Consider the following 22924-nt stretch of genomic DNA (forward strand, 5'->3'; position numbering starts at 1 on the left):
GTTACTGGTGAAAAACGAAATTGTAAACTCGTATTTTATAAGCAGTGTCGTGTGGAGCAGATATTTGCATTACAGGAACACAAATCCTAGTACAGAATGTTTTTCTACAGTATTCAAATAACTTTACTATAGCTTCTCGAAAGTGGGTAGCCTACATATTTGTAATTAATCAAACTATTTTTTAAGGTAAACGCTTATTTTTATTGGTGCAGTTCCATCCTTTGTGTGCTAATAATATCACGCTGATGTGTTTCTTTATTATGAAGGATGACAGCGGTTTTTGGTTGGCTGTTTTGTTTACGCAGATAAGTTTAATGTGTTGTCGGTGTGTTTAATGTATATGTAGTATGCTGTTGCTCCAGTGGAGGTGTTTAGTGTAACGTATGACGCTATTGCTCCAGTAGAGGTCGCTATTCTCACTGTTTGTATCATAGCGCTCAGAGGAAGAAAGCGGCCGGACGGCTTCAACGCGAGAACCAACCCAAACCTCCGAAACCACTTGAATTATACACTAGGTAAAACTTCAGACATTATAAGACAACGTTCGGCACATTTTGTTCAATAACTGTGTTGCGTATAACTGAACGTCAACGTTTCCAACGCTTTATTTTGGGAGTAGCCGTTAGCTTTAGCATCTGAGGGTTTGGTTCAGCGCGAGGTCAGCTAACGCTAACTAGCCTTTTCGTGCTGAATTTACACTTTTAACCACCGGGAAATTCCACAAACATATCAAAATACGTATTGGAGTCGTTAATACATAAATTTGGAGTGTTTTATATTAAGTACGGTGTTGTTTAAAGCTACACAACCCTTGACATGACAGTGTGATTAGCTGATGAGATAGTCATGGCGCTGGCAGCTTGTTATGCTGCAGTCTTGTGTGTTTAGGCTGCTTAAACTCAAGTGTCATGTTCCTGTGTACCTTTCGTTTTACATAACAAGTGTTTAACTCCATCTGTATATATTATGATCCTGGATGGATAGTTTTTTATCGATCTCTTGGTCTAAAGCTGGGTGGACTTGTAAAGGAAATGTGTCTTTGTAGTCAGCTGAGAGAGAGAGCTGCTGTGTTGGCTGAACATCTCATCGTAATCCATTTAAAAGGACGTTTTTGTTTCACAGTGTATGTCAGTTTCATACATGTGCACATTGTTTCTGCTTTTTAGATCAACAAAATGACGACCGCACCTTATAACTATTCCTATATTTTCAAATATATCATTATTGGTAAGTATCTTATTCGCATGTGTAAACATACATATGAAGAGTTTGGTATAAAGTCATGTTTTTATTGTGTAAGTTAGCTGTATTTTTTTAGTTATAAGGGCTAAAATCAAAACAAACCAACTGCTGTTTGATTGATATTAATTGGAATGCACTTAGTTATTTCATTTTGGAGCCAAACTCTTCATATACTGTTGTAAGTATGTTATAGTATGATATATTGTAGTGTACTACAGTATGGTGCAATTACTTTTATGCTTTGTAGTGTGTGCTATATAGTGTTACAAAGTAGATCAACTGTAATTGATAAACTGTTTGAAATACTGTAGTATACTAAACAGATTCATATTTTACCTATATACATTTTAGGTTTCTTTTTTTCTCTATTGTTGTGCCAAATAAGATTGTTTGGTGTTTTTACAGGCGACATGGGGGTTGGAAAGTCGTGTTTACTCCACCAGTTTACAGAAAAGAAATGTAAGTGCCAAGGGCGGTGTGAATTACACTAACAACGTTCCATTGACATCCGCGCTGCAGGCTTATACGCCATATGTGTTGTGTTGTTTATATTTTTTTTCGCAATGTTTTTGTCATCATCATTTCCTAATATTCCTTGAAACAAGAACGCATTCAACGATAGTAATCTTGTTTATACACACTTATTTCATTCACCGTACATGTGTCCTCTGGTGTGACAGCAATTTTTTGAAAACAAACTGTTGATAATATAATTTTTTAAGTATGAATATTTATAAAATAAAGTAAAAATTTTGCTCTCAGACCAAAGGACACATTTATTTGTCAACTACTGTAGTTAACTTATCTACCCATCTATTCAGTTATGGCTGACTGTCCTCATACAATTGGCGTTGAGTTTGGCACGCGGATAATTGAAGTAAGCGGGCAGAAGGTGAAGCTCCAGATTTGGGACACGGCGGGGCAGGAGAGATTCCGCGCGGTCACACGCAGCTACTACAGAGGAGCCGCCGGGGCCCTCATGGTGTATGACATCACCAGGTAGACAGATGTTACCTTGTCATTATTCAGCTCTGTTTACATGTTTGTCTGGTGCCTTATCGGTTGTGATGCCTGTTGTTTGCAGGAGAAGCACATACAACCACCTCAGCAGCTGGTTGACTGATGCCAGGAATCTCACCAATCCCAATACTGTAAGTTTGTTACATTACACATTCAAATTGGTAGTGGCCTTAAAATTGCCCTTTTAATGTTCTCCTGCTGTGGTTTTATGTTCAGTATGGTGTCAGAGCTTCATACATATTTTATGTTGAGATTGCAGGGTGGCCACATGTTGAGCCTTTGTAAGACAATCTGAACGTTTCCTCAGGTGATCATTCTGATTGGTAACAAGGCAGACCTTGAAGCCCAGAGAGATGTCACGTATGAAGAGGCCAAGCAGTTCGCGGAAGAAAATGGTAAGATTAGCTCGCATATCGCTGAAGTTCATGGCCTTCTGAATTCAATGCTAGGCTGATGCAAACGTGTGAAGGATTGAATTGTAAAAATCACTTTCGCCTCTTCGATCTATTTAAATAGGTTTGTTATTCCTGGAGGCGAGCGCAAAAACGTAAGTGCCTTTTCAGGCTGCCTGCTGATGGAGTATAATCGCTTTATCTGTACAACGCCTAGCGTGATATTTTAGTTCTCTTTAGCATCTTTGCATATGTCCAACAGAGGTGAGAATGTGGAGGATGCGTTCCTTGAAGCAGCGAAGAAGATCTACCAGAATATTCAGGATGGTAGTCTGGATCTGAATGCGGCCGAGTCGGGGGTCCAGCACAAGCCAACCGCTCCTCAGGGCGGTCGCCTCAGCAGTGATGCACAGCCCCAAAAAGAGGGTTGCAGCTGTTAATGACCATGAAGACTTCATTCTCTCTCTTTCTCTATACCCTACCCCAGCTCTCACCTCTGCCTCCCTCTGTATCTAAAAGCCCCTCCCATTCCTGTATGATTGGTCATGGCGTTTGGGGCCAGATGGCTCTGCGTGATGGACGTGTAACATAATTAATTCCCTCCATACTCCTGCTTTCATCCTCCTTCCCATCTCTTCTGTCTTCCCTTACTCGTTTTGCTTATTTGTCATACGCACACATCCCAGTGTGCCCAGCAAGCACTCGAGGGAGGACAGATCCCGGCCGAACACTAATCCTGAAGAGAGATGATGATTGTTGATAAACTGAAGAAATGCTGGGTTTATCCTTTGCAGACATGATGTGCATAACCATAAGCGAAACATCTCGTGTACAGAAGCTGTCTGAATGCTAGCGTAATGTAAATGAAATGGAGATATTGGCAAACGTTATTGGTGTCAGAAGTGATCAGGAGGACTTGCATCACCGTTGTATGTAACATTGTTTTGTTTAAAGAATCTAAAACTGAAATAATGTATTCTGTTTTAAATTAGAGGTTTGCAGTTTCACATCAAATCACCAAATATTTATCCCTGTTTGTACCTATTCAGGAAATATTATACATGTACTATACGAGATTAGTATTGTTTTGAAAGAAATTTCAATGGAAGGTCCATTGTAAAAAAAAATCTATTTCTGTGGTCAGACGCAGTTGTTTTAACTTGGTAATAGTTACTGTTGTCCTGAAGAATGTTTTTCGCACTTTGCTTTTTCGATTTGGTTTTCCGAGGGCATGGAGCTTGTTTTTGTTACTGAGGTCTTAAGTCTGTCATGCTGCAAGGTTTAGATCTTTGGTCCGTTCTCTTTTAATATTTCAACGTCACTTAAGAAACGGACCAGAGCAATCTGTGCCTGTTTAGGGACCAGGTACCAAACGTTCGGGCCCCGAAAAACCCTCGTCATATCAATATAGTCATTGTTTTTTACATTGATAATTTACGATGCCTTATGATTTGCTTTTGTTGACTCTGTGCTGGCCATTTTTATTTATAATCCTCTATAGCTTTTAACAGAAGAATTCAGTAAATGACGTGTAATAAATTGCAATAGTGATTTTGCCTTTTCAAAAGCATTCCATTAAATTTATTTCCAAACACTGATCACTTTATGCTTTGAGCTGAGTTTATTAACGGTTTCTTAAGCATGATGCATGATACGACTGCTTTTAAGAGGCATCAAGGTTTTCCTAAAGTTGATGGGAGTTATTAACTTTCCAATATTAGCATAAGAATATACCACTGCAGCATGAGAAACATCAATGTGGGGAAATGTTCTTAAAGGGATAATTCACCCCCTATCTCCGCAGAACACAAATGATTAAAACTTATGATCGCAAAGCCACTGAGACATTTCTCAAAATATCTTTTGGGTTCCAGAGAAGAAAGTCAAATACAGATTTAAACTACATGACAATGTTTGGGTGAACTGTCCCTTTAAGAAACAACACAAATGGACTGATGATACAACCAGCAGTTGTTTATTCATAGATACACATAGATGTTGAACAGGTTAAAAGGCAAAATGACACTCCAAATATAATTTTCTATTCGTGTATTATGGTAGATTTTAGATGTGGTTTTGTAAACTAAAATTCAGTTTTTATTTCGCTCCTACTGTCTTGCTTTTTCATGTCTTAATGACATCTTTACACTGCAAAAAGTTAACGTTAACCTGCTCTTGAACTCAAGTATGTCTTCTGTAAGTGAGATTTGTTTGTAATTATGTTAATAAAGACATTACTGTAGACAGTGTTTTTGTCCACACATATAATAAATTGCACTGTATATCAGCAATAATGACACAATTGTACAAACTGTACACAAAGAAAAGCGCTGTAATAAATACGTTGCATATCATGAATACAATTTCATGTTTGATAGTCAATATAAATATGTAAGGAACCTTTTCACATTTAAATTGTAAGCCTTATGGAAAAGTGTCAATCACCTCACAATAATACAAAGAGCGGCGTTGCGCAGACCAAACCGTGCATGAGGACGAGGTATCGCGAGAGCGGAACACTTCAGAGGGCTCTCACGATAATATGACGTCTTTCCTCGTGTGGTCTGCACAGCCGCGTGAAGTCGACAACAGTTTTCTTGGCTTGCAAAACTCAATTGCTTGATGTAAATATAAAAAGGAAAATCACAGTTTCAGTTTTACAAATAACAGGTTTTATATCTGTGAATGCCTTTGTATCTCTAAACACAACAGAAAACCTAAACTGAGGTAGTGAGTTAAACCTCCACTGCCCTTAGTTTTAACCTCAAGTTTCAGTTTCCTCATTTGTATATGGAAAGTGCTGATGGCAACCGATTTGGTTTGGTTTAAAGAAGCCTTGGACTGCTGTGACCAACACAAGAATCTATTCACCCCATGGTAAATCTGCCACAATCATTTCTTTGTCTTCCGTGTTCTTGCTCTTTGTCTGGCTTAGAGTAACTGCTCATCCGACCAGATCTGCTCGTCTCTCTAACCGCTTGGTTTCATAACCTGACAGAACTAAAGAAAATGAATTAGAACTTCCTTCTTTACATGTGTTGTAAGGTTATTACACAGTTTATGCACAATTTTCAGAGGAACCTTTTACTGACAATTGCATTTTTGCTAAAGATGTCCTCGAGAAGAGCCTATGAGGAGTCTTTGGTAGAGTTGCACAGGAGCTGGTCCAATTTGTCGACATGTCTGCGCAAACCCTGAATGCTGCCTTCGGCCTCTAGTCGGCGTTGACTCAGAGCTTCCTGCTGGGAGAACATGCGCCTGCGAAGCTGGACCTGTATATTGTTGGATGGCAAAGTACGATTAAATAGAGTAGTTCACCCAAATATATGTTATATATTTCTAAGAATATATTCAATATATATATTTATTATTATTAATCATTATTACTGTACCTTTAAATGGTCTTCCTTCTGTCTGAGTCTCTCCCTAAGTGCATCGCCACGCCACTGCTCATCCTGTTTGCAGCACAATTACATCATCAACACTGTGAATGACTTAATTTATTAATAACAGATCTTTTATTTTAGATTGATGTTTAAAAATCAAATAAATCATACTAATAGTACCATAATGCTGTAGCCTGGTTTCCCCCCAGCGAGCGTAACACAAAGATGGTTCTCCTTCAGACTGTCTGTATCTGAGGAGATGCTGGGGGGCGACTCGAGCTCCCTCACCTCCCCGCTGTCCACCCATGACCTCACGGAGGGCACTGTGTCCCTAAAGTCCAGTCCAATGCTGTCTTCCTGCAGCTGAGAGACGACATTTACTAATCTTACCCATCACCTCATAACACAAGTCCTTATATAATCAACCAAACAAGTTCGGCTGAAATAATAATATGTTTATCTGTGTACCGTGTCTTTAAGGCCTGGTGGCTCTTGGGAAAATGTGCCGTGCTGTTCTTGCAGCGTCCTGGCTTGTTTATGGTTTTCTTGAGCGCCTTTTTCCACAATCAGCAGTTCCCTTTGGAGCTGTGGACGATCCTGAAATGAAGTGAGTTTGCTGGTTTAAAGATTGTATAGGCTATAAAGTAGCTTTACAGTGTAAGCCAAGCAGAGAATTCCTAATAAAATTGTTTACTACGTTTTGTAAGACAAAATTTAAGATTATTTTTTATCGTTCACAGAACGATATTTCAATATTTTGGGATATTGTAGTACCATGGTATTCCTTAAACCTACTAGGTAATTATTCATTACCATGTTACAACAAATTACCCTATTATCACTGTACTTGCATGTTTATCCACCTGCATTTCTGAGGATGCAGCTGTGACCTGCTGCACCTGCTCCAGCCTCAGGGCGAGAGCTCCCTCTACTGCCTGCAGCTGCGACTGCAGCGTCTGCTGCTTCAGTCTGTGCAGCTGCTCCAGATCACTGCTCTCCTGCTGCTGAACTCTGATCAGCTGTAAACAGGACACACATATCATTCATTACTCTTATTAAGATGAATGTATGTGAAATTGTGCATTATAGTGATTGTCCCACATTGCCTAAAACTGTAGGAGACATAACTGAGATATTAAAGAGATCTCGTCTGTTATTTTTCCTCCTTCTGTCACCTTGTCTCGCTTTTCAAGCTGTTTCTGTTTCTCGTCCACTCGTGCTTTCAGCTCCTGCAGCTGCTGTCCCAGTTTGTCCAATTTCAGTTGTCTTCTCTTGATCTTCTCCTGCAGTTCAGATTTTTGATCGTTCTGCTGCTTCACAAGATCGTCTCGCTGTTTCTTTGCACTCTTCACCTCCTGAAGTTCAACATGTTTTGTGTTGAAGCACAATAAACACTAAAACTGCAGAGATGTGCATTAAACTCACCTCTCTGATCTCATCTAACTGCATCTGAGATTCCACAAGCTGTTTCTTCAGTCTGTTCATCTCCTCTGTGGGTTTGAACAAGCAGTTGAGCGTAAGTAAGCACATATTATAACGGTGTTCATAAACACGCACCATACGAGCTGTTGTCATGGTGATGTAATGATGTCGAACAGCACAGACCTTCATGCTTGGCTGCGGCGTCTCTGTGGATCTCCTGCTGGAGCTCGTGTGCATGTTTCTGGTCCTGTTGACGTCTGTCAAGCTCTGTCTGTCTTCTGAGCAGCTCTGTCTCTGCGGTCCTTGCTGCCTTCTCTGCCACCTCCAGACACCTGACAAAATTATTCATTTCAGACACTACAAAAACATGAAGCCCATCCAATCTGTTAAAGCTCAGTTACCTCTGAGCATGCATACGTCTGGCCTCCAGGTTTTTGCACTGTTCCTGCAGGCTGCTACGCTCTTGGACTGCTGTGTCTGTTTGCCCTTGTAGTTCTAGTTTTTTTTGTTGGAGTGCGTGAAGCTCCTCTATCTCTTTCTCCAGCAGTGTCCTCTGTCTCTCAGCTTCTCCATTCTGCTCCTGCAACTGCTCATGGACACGCTGGAGCTCCACGCGCACCTGAGCAACATATACTCACATGGTAATAATGTGCATGTCATAATTTTGCATATCAAAAAATGAGAACAGACCTTCTACAGAACTTACCTGCAGTAGAGTTTCCTGGCTCTTCACAAGCTGGTCCAACTTCTGGTTGTGTTGGATCTTCACACCCTCTAATTCTGATGACTCCAGATGGACCCTTTCCAACACATGCTTCAGCTCTACAAACATTATACATACCCCAACATGAATATGTAAGGTAAACAACATAATTACATTTTTCTATGTGCTAGTTTAACGATAATGGTTAGTTTAAATTCAGCTTGGTGTGATCCAACACATCTGGACACATTTGGTCTTTGGATAGGAGTTATTTAAATGTTTTTGTTTGTTGTTTTATAAAAATTATGTATTAGCTTTTGTTTTCATATTTTATATTTTAGTTATTGTTGCAATTTTGATGCAAAAAATGTCATTTTCTTAATAATTATTATTTTTATTTATTTATTTTTAATATTGCTATATAGACAATTTCAAAGCAAAAACCTAAACATGAACAAACGTTAATGCAAATCAAGTTATTTAAGATGACTAAAATTAAACCTTTGAACACATTCGTGTTCATTGAAATCAAATAATATATTGACCTGAAAATTATTGGAAAAACTTAACAAAATAAACTGAACTAAGTTTAAAGCAGTAAAATTATAATAATAAACAAAAACTAAAATAAATAGTAATTAATCTTATATAGCAACATTAAAAATAAACCAATAAATTATAAAATGACAAAAGCATATACCAAAATTGCTAAAACTTTAACTTTAACACAACAACAACAAAAAATAAACGTATTTAAAATATTAATAATACTAAATAAAACTAAAATTAATACTAAAATAACTCTGCTGCGCATGCATCACTTGACTGCCCTTAACTTCCGGTACACATTCGCAAACAATATTGTGCTTGTAGATTATTTATTAAAAAAAAAATATTTATAAAAAAGCAAAATAAACCGCATAACCTGGTTAAACTTGCCTCTCCAATATTTAAAATGTAGACATGCTCAACAGCTAAATGTCAATGTCACATACAGTTTCTTTAAATGCCACAAAGCTAAAGGACCCATTCAACACATTGTTAATTGAATAAATTATTATACAATAAAATAATAATATAATTCATATTTACATAAATAAATAGTAATATTACCAGACGCTAGCCAGACAGATAAACAAACCGCAAGTTAAGTGCAGTCCTGGCGGGCGCGTCAGATGAAACGGTCTATAGGTTTAATATATACTTGATTTCAATTTGAGTTTATTTATTTAGGGTTAGATTATTTATTTATATACAGTTTAGTTATTTATTTACACTAATTTTAAGCAATGTTTTAAAAGAATAGTTAAATATTAAAGACTGGACCCTTATTTGGACACTATAGTAAGTCAAACATAAATTTGAGCAGTCATGTTGGTATTGAAATTGTATTACCCGACTGTAACTCTATTGGGATCTAGCTTGTAAAATCAGCACTGTCCCAATTTTGTTCATACGTTTTGTCACCCTGGTGATCACAGGTCTTTGCTGTTTTAAAGCTTATTTAAACTCATTTATTCAGATTGTAATATTAGAGCTATCCTTTAAGATTGTATTTTTATAAAACACACCTGCTTTGTGTTTGTTGGTAGCTGATCTCAGCTCATGCAGGGTTTCCTCTTCTTCTTGCTGATCTGTCTTATACTGAGCCAGTCTGCTCTTCCTCTCGGACAGCTGAGAGTCCAGCTCTCCCTTCTGTACGGCCAGAGTCTGTACATCCACACGTAGCTCCTACCCATACAGTTTGGACGTTTATTAACTATGGACACACTTCTCTTATATTTTCTCAATAAGCATTGACCCACTTCACTTATATTTTGTTCAGTGTGATTCAAAACAGACCTGAATGCGCTGATGTAAGCTGTGGACGTCCTCCTCTCCCTGTCTGAGCACCTCTAACAGACCCTGCCTGTGCTTATCAACACTAATTCTAAGCACCTCCTCTTCCTGTTTCCATTGTTCCAGCTTCCTGTCCAGCAACGACAGCTCTTTCTGCTGCGACTCCACCTGTTACCCACAAAACAGCTTTTGAGACACTCAGACACATTAACATGATCTTGAAAATGAACTTCAGGCACTCGTTTTACTATTGTTTTAAAGCTTAGTTTTAACACAAAGTCTTTTTCAGCAGAGGATTGAAAGTTTGTTCTTAAAGTATGTATTTGCGTTAAGCACTTGTATAACTGTGTGTACCTGGTCGCTGATCTCGTCCAGCTGTGTCTGCCTTTGTGTTAGGTTGTTTTCCGCCTCTCTGCAGCTCTGTAGGAGTTTTGCTTCAAGGTTCTGTGTCTCTTTCAGCTCATTCTGAACAGTCTCCAGTCTATAAGACAAACAAAACACACCGACATTTCAATAAAATGAGTTTGTCATTTCACACAATCAGTTGTTAAATGAAAACAAATCGCCGGACCACCTGTCAGTCGCTCTTTCCAGCTTTCTGTTGACTTCTTGAAAATTTGCGTCGTGACGTGCGATTATGTCCTGCACCTCCTGTAGTGTGTGTTCTTGTTCCTGTTTCTGTTTCTGCAGCTCCAGAACTACCTCCTGAAGATTTCTGCAGTGGAACATTTAGGTTACATAACAGTTTTGCAACTAGCCTGAACAAAACAACTGGAGTGTTACCTGAGCTGTTGTTTACTGTGGACCAGCTGTGTGGCGCTGTCTCGAGCTCTCTTTTCCATCTCTACCAGCTCTCGTTCTGTCTCTTCCACCCGTCTCCTGGCCTCATTATAACTCTGCATGCTTTCTTTAGTCTACAAACGCACACATGCATGAGATCGTTAGCATTCTTCTAACAGAAAGTTTAAGTTTACATGTCATGTACACAATGAAGTCTGAATGATGTCGGACTTTGTCTTTGGTGTCTTTGAGCTCGGTCTCGGCCTCAAGCAGAAGTCTGTCAGCCTCTCTGAGCTCCGCTCTGCGCTTCAGAAGGGTCTTCTCCACACACGCCACCTCTCCTGACACACATTGCTCATCCTCCGTGTGAGATACGGAGCTTTCCACCCTGCTCCTAATGAACCAAACAATTGAAAGGCAATTTGCAGGGAGAATAAATGTATTTTCATGGTGTGTTTCTACTAGCTGATATAGAATAACGCGAGACTGGAGTTGCACTGACGTGTGGTGCTGTAGCGTTTGGATGGCCCTGCGGAGACGCTTTATTTCCCGCTGCAGATCTGCTGTTTTCTCCTGAAGCGCCGAATGCTCTTTCTCACCGTGAACTCTATCAGCACGTTCATCTTTCAACCTGCGCTCTGCATTCTTCAGATCTCGCTCCTACACCGATTCAAACAATCATCTTGACTGACATTTTTACCCGTTTCTATTTAATATAGTTATCATATTTAGCATTAACACAGTGACCATTTCTAATACAATATTTATGTCATCATATAATTGAATGATAAAAAGCAACTCACCAAGTCCTGATGTCCCGGCACATTACAGTGCAGTGTTCCACTGGGCACCAAAGGAACGGTAAGACCACCGGAAGGGGGACCGTACAACAGCCTGGCTCCATCAGGGGGCGGCCCATACAGAACAGTGCTGGAGCCAATGGGAAGGCCAGGCACAGGGTGATCGTACATAACTGAGCCAGCGGGAGGAACCGGAGTGAATCCAGCGGTGCCGGCGAGAGGAGACAGACCTTCCACATCACTCTCTCTTCCGCTGTCTCTGAACACCTGAGCATCTGTGGAGTCATAACATGAAAATAAAGATGAAGGTTTATGTGACATGATCTTCTCGAGAGAAAGAATATGCAAGGAAAACCCTGCCTCTTCTGGCATGAGCGTGTGGATGTGGAGAATGGACCCAGTATCCTCCATTAACAGGTGGTCTTCGGTCCCTGTGTGCTCTGGGCCGTCGACCTTTGTCTGGAGATTGAGGGTGCGCAGAGCCCAACCCTGAGTCCTGTGTGCCCTGAGATCCCAGACTAGGAGCCTGAAGATGAAAAACATGCGGCTTATTATATAAAACCGATTGAAGTTGAAGAACACATTTAACATGAGAAATACAATGTCTTACATTTTGATTTGACGGTACATAGTACCAATACCCAGCATGCGGGCTGGGATCTCCTAAACTTGACAGGAAGTTATTCTGCTGCTGTAGAGTTTCCCTCAGAGCTCCAATCTCCTCCAGCAGCTCTTGTAAATTTTCATTGTTTGCTAAACAGATCACAATGTATCTTGTATTTATGGCTATGATGTACTGTATAAGCCTATACAGTATAAAACGATACAAACCAACCTTCATTGGCTTGAGCTAGCTGATCTCTGAGGCGTTTGGTGTGGGCTTGTTGTTTTTTCAGGGTTTGGTTTAATCTGTCCAGTTCTTGCTGTTGAAAGTCTGAGACGCTGTGGTGGTTCCTATCTGTCTCATAAAGCTACAAACAAGATAAACGTGAATATATAGCTGCAGAGAATGTGACAGTCTGAGAATTTACAGTAGATGCATTACCCTTTCTCTCAGAAGATTTTGGAGAACCTGGATCTCAGCTTCAGCATCGGTCAAGTCCTGAATGGCTTGAGCAGCTTGAAGTTTGGTGTTCTTCAACTCCTCTGCATTCTAAACACAATTTTGTTTCAGTGTATTAATGAGGACATCTTATCTATGAGGAGCATCAAAAATAAAGACATTTCATAGCTAATGAGACACACGCACATCCCATCTTTATCTTCTAATACCCCGTTCACATAACAAGCAACATGATCCAATTCATTTCAATGGAGAGCTGGCGACTTCAGGCGACAGGAGCAGTAGAAACCGCTGCCAACGGATGGGGCGTGTCTAGCAACGCGACAAAGTTAAGAAATGTTTAACTTTATGCAAATGAAGAGCGACTTTTGGGAGCCACAGCCAAAAGAATTTGGGATGGGAGCTGACATGATTCTTCTTCTCTCAGCTCCTGCAGGAGTATCACCAGTAGTGGGAACGCCCACTAGCGACCTAACCGCCAACCCCTGGTGACTTGCAGTGACATGGTCGCTTGTAATTTGAACAGGGCATTAGACTTTGTCAATTTTATGTCTTACTGCTGTTCTCTTCAGATGTATTTGCTCTATAGTGCTGTGGAGAGAGTGAAGTTTGTCTTTGGCGTCGTTGAGTTGTTGAGCAGCCATCCTGTCAGCAGTGGAGAATGATCTCTTGAGGTTCTGCAACTCAAGACTTAAAGACTCCAACTGCCCCCGAGTCTGACTTTCCTCGACCTTCATCTCGAAATAGAAAAAACAAATCCGGTATATACAATTCTGTCATTATTTAGCCTTTATCAACCCACAAGGACAACAGCATGTCACCACAGCTATCAAACTCATTAATAAACTCACATTTTGGGATGGAATAACATAACGGTGAGTAAATATTGATTCACTGCACTGTAGAAATAATAAAAAATGTGAAATGACTGTGAATATAAATGTTTAAAATTCATTTGAATGTCATTTGAATCATGTGCACCTCTTTCTCTTGCTCCTCCAGTTCAGCCAGCAGACGGTCTCTTTCAATTTCTGTATCTTCTAGACGCTTCAGCATCAAGTAATGCTGGTCATGGCCGTCTTCAAGGTCCTCCTTCAATCTTTGGAGCTCCGCCTCCTCGACCCGCCTCTCCGCCGCCTGCTGAAAACAACTTTGGGAGATCAGCATCACATTCAACTCAGGCCTGCTATTAAAGAATTTGAGGATTAAAAACAACAGGTCTCTCACCTGATTCCGTTCCATCTGATATCTCTCCTGATACCTCCGGAATCTCTCTTTGAGGGCCTTCATCTCTCCAGCGAGTGTGTCCTGACTCTGTTGGGCTTCATCTCTATCTCTCTGGGCTGCTGATACCACACGATGAACCTCCTGTTGCAGGTCCATGAGACTCTTGTTCACGGCTTCTCCAAGATCTTCAAAGCTAATGCGTTTGGATGGAAAACAATCTCATTTCAACAATCTCATTTCTCGATGGACCTGTAGCAGGCTAGACAAAAAACTTTTTGTTAACCTGCTGATGCATTGTACCTCAGTTCAGCCTGTCCCGCAGCTATGCTTCGCTTTAACTCCTTGAGATGTTTACACACATCCACCGGACACAGCAGGACACACCGGACCTGCTCCAAATCATCCTGAAGAGTCTCTACCTTATCCTTCAGAAAGTCTTTCTCCTCCTTTGAATAAATTGTACAGGCAGTGAATTAGATTTGGGATTTTCACTGGAGGCGGAAAAATTCTCATCCAGCACATCAACAAGCAGAAGGTAATAAAGGTTATAGTGATGTAAAGAAAGCTCAGTTTCTTGCACAAATGAACTCTAGGAAATGTTGTTGACGCAGGTTGCATCATTTGTCCATGTGAATAAAGCAGCAACGACTAGACTCTGAAATTTAGTGGCATCTAGTGGTGAGGTTGCAAACTACAACCAAAGGCTCACTACACCCCACCCTTTCGAAGCACTAACACAAAACTAAGAGGTCGTCACGTTATTGTTTTTTTGCCAAAGGAGATAACGCAATTACAAAACGCACTATGCAGATCAGTTTGTCCGTTTAGGGCTACTGTAGAAACACAAAGATGAATTCCATGTAAAGGGGACCCGCAGTGTATGTAGATAGAAATAGCTCATTCTAAGGAAATAAAAACATAACGCTTCATTATGTAAGGTCTGTGGTTTATGTAAAGCAGGCTCCCAGGGGCCAGAAACCTACCCTTCTGGTCATCCAGAATGGCAAGGAAATGTAAAATAAGGAATACAAATAGAGCAGAAAACACACTATCCTGGTATCAAATCTTAATCTCTAGTAACACACCTGAAGGGTGTTGACCTGTTGCAGTAGCTCCGCATACTCCAGCTCTCTGTCGGTAGTCATCTGCATCTGAGTTAAAGCGTTCTCTTTAGCCTGCCGCTCCTTCTGAAGCTCTGCCTGTAGTGCAGAGTGCTCCTTCTGGAAATGATGAAAACCAAAAAATATTCTGTATAAATTCTGAGTGATAATAAATGTATAGCTTGAGTGCACTCTAGGTCACTTTGGACAAAAGCATCTGCCATTTGTAAAAAAAATGATTTCCTACTTGACTAAGTCGACTCAGTCTGTCCAGCTCCTCCTTCAGTTGTGTGGCTTGTGCATCTCTCTCCTGCAGCTGCGTCTCGTATTCACTGACCTGCCCCTGAACCTGCCGGAGCTCCTCATTCTCCTTCCTCAGATCCTCCAATTCCTCATGCTGACGCATTAACTCCTGCAACCAAACAACCCACAATGCTCAGTTTCCCCTCATGTTCCTAAATGATTTAATGTCAGAAACTGATTCCCACCTCCTGGTTGCTCTCTGCACTCCTAGCTTCTATCTCCAGCTGCGAGCATTGCAGGTCCTTCTCATGTAGGAGGCGCTGCAGACCGTCATTGTCCCTTAGTAGACGTCTGCATTCAGACTGGGCTCTTCGTGCTTGGTCTTTCACCCCCTGCAGATACTCCTGGAGACCTGCGATGATGCCCTCCAGGTCACGCTTTAGAGCTTCATTTGCAGCGATCTGACCTGAGGAATGTAAGATGTTCAACATCAGTAGGTTTCGAAAGTTCTTCCTAAAAGATCTCATGCTCACCGTTGACTTTGAAGGTGCATTTACTATTTTTCATCATTGCAAGTCATTCCTAATTTAAAAATGATGTTTTAAATGACTAATCCAATACCACTGTGGCATCAACTACTGCAATATAAAGACACAATTTGAATACATTCATCATCATCCATATATAAATTGGAAATCCCCAATCTGCGATTATGAATAATGCATCCATCAGTATGAAGTTTGACAAAGTTTCTCACCATCAGTAAGTTGTTGCTCAAGTTCTTTGATTTCCTGGGTTTCCTTGTATATGCGTGTGATCATATCATCCAGCCTGCTCTCAAGCTCCTGATGTTTTCGGCTCATGATGGCCAGCAGCTGCGTCGTACTGGACAGCCGAGCCTTCACATGGGTCTGAGGAGAGATGGTTCACCCCAAAATTACAATTCTTTCATCATTTACTCATTCTCACCCCATTCCATACCTTTATGACATTCTTCCTTTTGTAGAACACAAAAGAAGACATTTCAAAGAACGCTGGTAACCAGACAACATTGCACCCCATTGACTTCCATGTTATGGAACCAAAACCCTAGGGACATTTCTCAAAATATCTTCTTTTGTGTTATTGAAAAAATGGTGACGGAATTAGCATTTTTAGGCGAACTATTGCTACAGTTTTAGATTTTTTACAGTGTAAATAAAACAGTCATTGTGTACTTTCTCCACCCCTTCACTTCCTCTTCCTTTCCAGCCCTTTTTTTGGTTTCACTAAACATTATTTACACATAATTAATTAGTCACATAGCGAATACTCTTTTGTACACTTCAAGGCACTTATCTAGTGTTCTGTTGAAAGTGGGTTAAAGAATGCTGAGCATTTATGCAAACTACTTTCAAAAATAACACAAGCTTGTAAAATATGTAAGATGACATAATTCCTTTGCAATTTCCTGTTGAAAGCAAAAAAGTGAAAAGCACTTAAAGTCCTGAAACACACCATACTGCGATAATAAACTTTAAAAATGAATAAAGTTTACATAGTTAGCAATAATCATTACAGCCAACTTTGACAGCCTTAAACTGTAACAGTTTGACAGCAGGCGACCACGAGCCCCTCCTTTGCCCCTGTGGGGTACTTACTATAGCGGAGCGTCTGCTATCTCTTTTGCTGTCTCTACATGTCCAGTTTTGCTCTGTTGCGGCCCCGGGAGGTGTACCAGGGAAACTTTGTGCAGTAAGGGAGCATTTGCAGTCTCTTTAAAGGCTGCTCTCTACTCTAAACATTAAAGCTTTTGTCTTCAGTGCACAACTATCAGTAAAGTCGCCCCCTCCTTTGGACATCCCTCCCCGCCCCTCCTCTTCTGCACTCTTTGAATCAACACAGGAAACTTTCCCTCTTAGCCAATCAGTGTCTGAAGCCTGGGGCCGGCAGGGAGTGAGGAACCTCTTTGGCTCCGCCCACCTCAACAACAGGCTTCCCCGAGGACACAAGTGCTCCCTTGTTTCTTAAAGAGACAGGGTGTTTATTTCATACGCATTGCAGTCAGTGATCTCTAATCCTGAGCATCAAGGGATGGAAATGATGAACTCCATAGGGAACGTCATCTTATAATAGTTGACTTTGTTGTTAGGGAGCAGGCACAACATATGATAGATTAAGACTCAATTATTGAAATGAGAAAGATGTAAACTTGTTATACACCTCATTTATGGATCACTTTCAAATAAGTTTCATGCTTTTGTGTGCTCGGCACGTTCGCTGACTTTATGTCACTCAACAGGACTTCTTTTGGATTCAACAAACACTAGAATAGAATTCAATCTGCAACTCATGTAAGAATGCTGATTAAAGTCCAATTTTAGTGTGATTTCAATGTTTTATGGAGCTGTATAATAAATAAACTCACATCTAAAAAAACTGATAATTAAACGCTTGTGGTGCCCTTTGAATGATACTGTACTGTACAGAACTGAAGTGTGATTGTTCACGTTTGAGTGTTAAAAGTAGCAGCGGTTGTAAAACGTCTTTATTTTCCCCTGGAAGTAACATCCTTCCATCCTTTTTGACTATATTCACACAACCTAATATTTAGGAGGATCTACTGACAGAAATGCAATATAATATACATAACTATGTCTTCAGAGGTAAATAAGCTGCTCTTCAGAGCGCGTTTCGTTTGCCTTCAGGAAAGAAGAGAGAAGTAGTTTTTGAACCATTGTGGCTCTTAAATCAAAATGTTAAACTGGTGCTCAATATTTTATAATATTCTCATATGTCTACTATTAATATATTATGGGTAATCATGGTTTTTAATAATGTCGATACATTGGTTTGTTGTGACACCCCATACCGTGAAAACACCATAAGTATGTAAATGCAAAGTTGTACAATCCCTATGTCTTTATTGCAACATCGTTGAAATATCGTGATAATGTGTAAAAATGATTGACACTGACATATCTGGGGTCATTGGGATCCAGGCTGCCCAAAATACTCTGCATCTGCTCCATTTCACCCTGCGCTTGAATCTTCTCTGTGCTCTGTCTGTCCAGCTGTTTCTCAAGCGTCTTCATCTCTTCTCTCAGTACTCCCAGTCTCTGTATTCTCCTCTGAAGCTCCTGTCTGACCTGATCCTTCTCCGCTTCACAGATCTGTTTGCAAAAGAACCAAATGACACCTTATAGTCAGATTATATTTAATAAAAGACAAATGAATTTATTCATTCCAGATTGTCAATTGATATACAGTTAAAAGAATATGTTTAAAAGGACAAATCTCACCCTTCTTTGTGAAAGTGTCTCCTCCAGCTGTTGGAGCTCCTCACTGACTTTGAGGATTTGCTGTTCTTTCTCCTCAATTTCTTTATGTAGTTGTTGCAGTAACTCCTCGGCTAAAAGCAGGGCATGTGTTTGGAAATGTGCAAATATAGAGATATTAAAAATGTTCAACTTTATAGTCTATAATATTATGAGGACATAATGCCCTTTAACCCTTGTACCTCTAAGCTGAGCATGTCTGAACATATCATGAGATGCTGAGTTGTCTGTTTCCGTCAGGTCCTGCTTCAGATCTCGTGTTCTCTTGTTGTCTGAAGCGAATGTGACGTTTCGTTTCTGTCGAGCCTTTCCTATGTAAGGACTCTCACTAGAAAGGTTCTCCATCTCCACCTCCTGATCAACACGAAGAACCAGGAATAGTCCACCCAACTCAATTATGCAACCCTAATAAATAACACTAAAAAAACTTACAGGGTCTGGAGAAAACGGAAGAGGTTCAAACTTGGCATCTATTTTATGAAAGGCAAGATCCTGCTCCAGCTCATAGTGTTTCTGACAGGCCCGGGTCAACTCCACCGACTTCTGCTTTAGCTGTTCAGTTAGAAACAGATCATTAGACACAACGCTTTACCATGAAGTCACAAACTTCTCAGCACAAAATGAGATTTAAGTGAATTGTACTGTACACAAAACTGTTGAAACAATATACACACATAAATTATAGAACATGCAATACCAAAACATGCTAAAGATCATGGCAGTGCCATACCATCAACATGACAGTCAAGCACAGGACAACATAATGTGCACCTGAAATCACAGAAAACATCATGTGCACATCATACACTGAGCAGTGGCTTATGGGTAACAGATACCTGACAAAGAGAATCCAGTAGAGGAGCGGAAAGTGAAGGCTGAGATTGAAGTGAGAATGAAGAGCAGAGGTGGAGAGAGACAAGGAGACAGTTTACACAAGAAAATAGAGCATGAGATTTCAGTGAGCTAAACAGAGAGAAGATAGTTTTGACGTTTAAAGGAACGGTTCACAAAGAAATTTATTGAAACAACCCGAGCGGGTGTAAATAATGACAGAATTCAATTTTTGGGTGGACTGTCCCTTTAAGTCCACATGTTTGATGCATGTGGACTTCACATAGTTGTTTTGACTGTAGAAATTTAGGAAATATATCACCTTTGTGTTATATAAACTAAAAGTTCGTTTTTAGAAAATATTTCAGGGTTACATTTTTGCTATTGTGTGACACTTTATCTCCACCAGCAGGTGTCAGCAAAACAAAAATGATTTATACCTCCTTCCAGATATCAAGATGAGAATATTTTGATCTGCTGTATGAATTTCAGAAAGTCTAATGCTACACCTGCTTCAGAAAAGAACTCAAGTTCAGTTCAACACAGGGTGAAAAAAGTGCATGACGTTGTGTTTTTTGAGGAATTAGGCAACAAGGTACCTTTACAGTAGCTGTTAAAAGCGTGGAGGAAGAAGAGAGACCTGAACAGGAAACTAGCAAGAAATAGAGAGAAAAGGAAAGTGCCCTCAAAGTTTTCAAGTTCAGAGACTTGGAAAATACACAGAAATGAAGATATCAGAAGGATAAGATTTACTTCACAATTAAATGGTCTGAACTATTTATCATGATTTCACAACTTACTTGTTAAGTGATCAAAGTTTGCAACCAGCTCTTAAATATCTTTCTTTCCAACTTCAAAGTAAAATGTCAAATTTAGTCAAATAAAAAAAACAATAAAAAAAAACAATTGGACTTTCTTCTTTGAAACACAATAGGTGATTTAACCAGACTGTTATTTATCAAAAAGGTCTCCTTTAATGTTCCATGAAAGATGAAACATCATGCACGTTCAAATGACACGAGGAACGCTCTTTCTGTAACTCATTTTAGCCGCATTCACAATGTGGTTGGTGTCAGTGAAGACTAAATCACCCACCAGTTCAGATTTAGTGTCCAGTTCTCTCCTGAGCTCCTCGTGGCTCCGCTGTTGCTCCTTATTCTCTTGCCTCAGGCTTTGATTGGCTCTTTCCTGCCGCTCCAGTTCTGCCTGCGCTGCCGTCTGCTCTCTCTGCAACCTAGACATCTCCTCAGATCGCAACTCAAGCTCTTGCTCCAGACGCTCAACCTCCTCTGTGAGGACAGCCTCAGATTATAAAGCTACATAAGACAACTGTGTATGTACAAATGTGTAAAAGTCATTGTTGTACCCATGTGAAAGCGGTTATGTGCTTGTTCTCTTTCCTGTGGACTGATTGGCTGTCCGTCCAGTATCTCCAGTGACCTCAGATGGAAGATTATGAAGAGGTGGTAGTGGGGGAGGCCGGCAACAGGGTTCTCTGCTAAAGTGAGACTCGTCAGGTTCTTCAGTGGCTTCAGTTTAGCCATTTCATTGAGCTAGATAACAAAAAACTTAATATCAATACACACTGTGTAGGATGTGACACGATGGCGACTTTATCATCACTATCATCACTTTATCACTGGATAAAGCAGATTGCTGCTGTCCTTCTGAAATATAATTTCTCCATTTTTGGTCATTCTTTTGCCACAAAGCATTATTATTAGTCACTCTTTATGTTTTTAAATGGGTTTTGCAAACATCAAACCAATAAAAAGCTTTTGAAAGTGCTTGTCAACTTTGACAACACAGTATTTAATCATTTAAAAGTACAGTGTTTTTTCTATTTCCTGAAAAACGAGCGATGAAAATATATATCAATAAAACAATATAGGCATGTACTAGATTCGTGAAAAGCACAGAGAAACACGACCCACCGAGAATATCTTGTTTCTCTGTAGATTTATGGTCTGAAGGGATCTGAGCTTCTTTGCCAACCATATCGGTAGATGTTCAATGTTGTTGAAGGCGAAATTCAGAATCTGAAGACTTGACATGTGCTCCAGACCTTCAATTTTTCTGTGGTTATATAAAATGATCATTACATTTTCATTTACAACACTAATAAAAATAGCTTGTACTTTATAGGTATTATAGTATTCATTGAACAACTTTAGAGTAAACTGATACCACAGTACCGCCGCAGTTAAAACAAGCGTCATATCTTACTGTATTGCATTATTGGAAAGGTTGAGTTCCCGCAATTTGCTTAGTTTCTCAAGTTTCTCGATTTTCTCGATTTTGTTGTTACTGAGGATGAGAACCTGCAGATGCTCACACTTGTCCAAGTTTTCAATATACTATAAAAACGTAAAAGCACAGGGATCAGTACCAATAATGGATTACACTATAAAGTGTTTGCATTAGATTTAACAGACACTGTGCAAATCTTACCCTAAACTGTTTGTCATTACTCAACAATGTGGACAGATCAAGAGTCCGCACAAGTGCTAAATTCTCACATTTGGTCAATTTCTTGATCAGATCTTCAGTGATGTATCTTGTTCCCTTGTGTTTTCTTTTGTCTGTTAGGAAATATTTGAGTAAATGCATGTGTGGTGGGCGACTTTATGATATGTTGAATAATAAGACACTTAGTATCATCATCACTGGGATTACCCTTAAGATCTCCATCCTCAGTCTCCGGCCATGAGATGGCGTTGGGAGACGCAGCTTTGCCCTGGACGCTCTTCGGTGATCCTTTGCGCGTCTGACCTCCTTTTTTCATTTTGTTCTCACGTAATTTGGATCTTCAATCTTGACATTCAGACATATCGTCATTTGAGAAGACGCGCACATTCAACGTTCACCCTGAGTCTCAAGTATTTATTAAAACATTTAAAAGTACCGTGTGTTATTCTACGTTGGGATACGATGCATAAAACCAAAAAGAATAATTTAACTGATATCAAGTCATAGCTTTCCAAGCAGCTAACTGCATGGTCACTGGTTTATGACGACTGGTCAACTTTTGTTAGCCCAGTTTCCATGGCGACAGATAAGACTCTAAGCTAAGCCAACAACCGTCTGATATAACATGTCCGTATGGTTTTGCGGTCAAAATCGGTCAAAATAAATAAACCAACGGTTATCTCTTCTCGTGTCAAAGGTGTGATATTATGCGTTGGGTTTCTAAACGTTTAAAGTGACCATTCACTGTAATTCTGAAGTACGAAATCAAACGATTCGCGGTGATGTTTGGATCACGTGACACAGCCACAGGAACTTCAAAATAAGAGTCTTGTGCCGAAATCAAATCGTCAATGCAGTTTTTAACCTTGATTTTATTTGTAAATGTTTCGTTTAAAAGCAGCCAAATAATAACACAACTAGTATATTTAAGATATTCATCTACTTGATGATTTAACAAGGATAACAAACTATAAATAACGTAAATTGACTAATCAGTATTGAATATTACAATATTATTATAGTAGTTCACAAAGGTATTTTTTTTCATTTGTTTAAAAGCCGAACAAATACAATATATTTGGCGAAAGTC

General features: G+C 39.8%; 2 protein-coding genes across 11 annotated transcripts; one reads left to right on the forward strand and one right to left on the reverse strand.

Moving 5' to 3' along the window:
• Positions 1–361: 361 nt before the first annotated feature.
• rab14 (RAB14, member RAS oncogene family) lies at positions 362–4896 on the forward strand. The gene is made up of 8 exons (XM_056746713.1): positions 362–515; positions 1167–1227; positions 1648–1701; positions 2064–2241; positions 2327–2393; positions 2570–2657; positions 2779–2809; positions 2917–4896. The coding sequence occupies exons 2-8, from the start codon at positions 1176–1178 to the stop codon at positions 3092–3094; spliced, it is 648 nt and encodes a 215-aa protein (XP_056602691.1). The 5' UTR covers positions 362–515; positions 1167–1175; the 3' UTR covers positions 3095–4896.
• On the reverse strand, positions 4613–22895 carry cntrl (centriolin). Of its 10 annotated transcripts, XM_056746701.1 has the most exons (44): positions 22271–22895; positions 22042–22179; positions 21817–21947; positions 21592–21722; positions 21300–21441; positions 20732–20918; positions 20461–20654; positions 19371–19409; positions 18967–19086; positions 18717–18888; positions 18499–18608; positions 18175–18369; positions 15975–16128; positions 15463–15683; positions 15222–15386; positions 14960–15094; positions 14175–14320; positions 13875–14067; positions 13629–13787; positions 13499–13546; positions 13205–13384; positions 12630–12737; positions 12420–12555; positions 12195–12337; positions 11945–12110; positions 11588–11859; positions 11287–11444; positions 11016–11178; positions 10788–10918; positions 10579–10719; positions 10359–10485; positions 10008–10172; positions 9737–9896; positions 8169–8284; positions 7864–8081; positions 7646–7794; positions 7466–7530; positions 7216–7395; positions 6892–7059; positions 6509–6637; positions 6221–6403; positions 6047–6109; positions 5747–5926; positions 4613–5654 (listed from the first exon to the last, which is right to left on the reverse strand). In XM_056746701.1, the coding sequence occupies exons 2-43, from the start codon at positions 22148–22150 to the stop codon at positions 5783–5785; spliced, it is 6216 nt and encodes a 2071-aa protein (XP_056602679.1). In that variant the 5' UTR covers positions 22151–22179; positions 22271–22895; the 3' UTR covers positions 4613–5654; positions 5747–5782. The 10 variants fall into 10 exon arrangements, with proteins under 10 accessions (XP_056602679.1, XP_056602680.1, XP_056602682.1 ...); XM_056746702.1 differs by having other exon boundaries at positions 13629–13784; positions 22042–22895; XM_056746704.1 differs by having other exon boundaries at positions 13205–13378; positions 22042–22895.
• Between the last annotated feature and the right edge of the window lie 29 nt (positions 22896–22924).

Source organism: Triplophysa dalaica, chromosome 4, assembly GCF_015846415.1.
Source record: "Triplophysa dalaica isolate WHDGS20190420 chromosome 4, ASM1584641v1, whole genome shotgun sequence".
Classification (NCBI taxonomy): domain Eukaryota; kingdom Metazoa; phylum Chordata; class Actinopteri; order Cypriniformes; family Nemacheilidae; genus Triplophysa; species Triplophysa dalaica.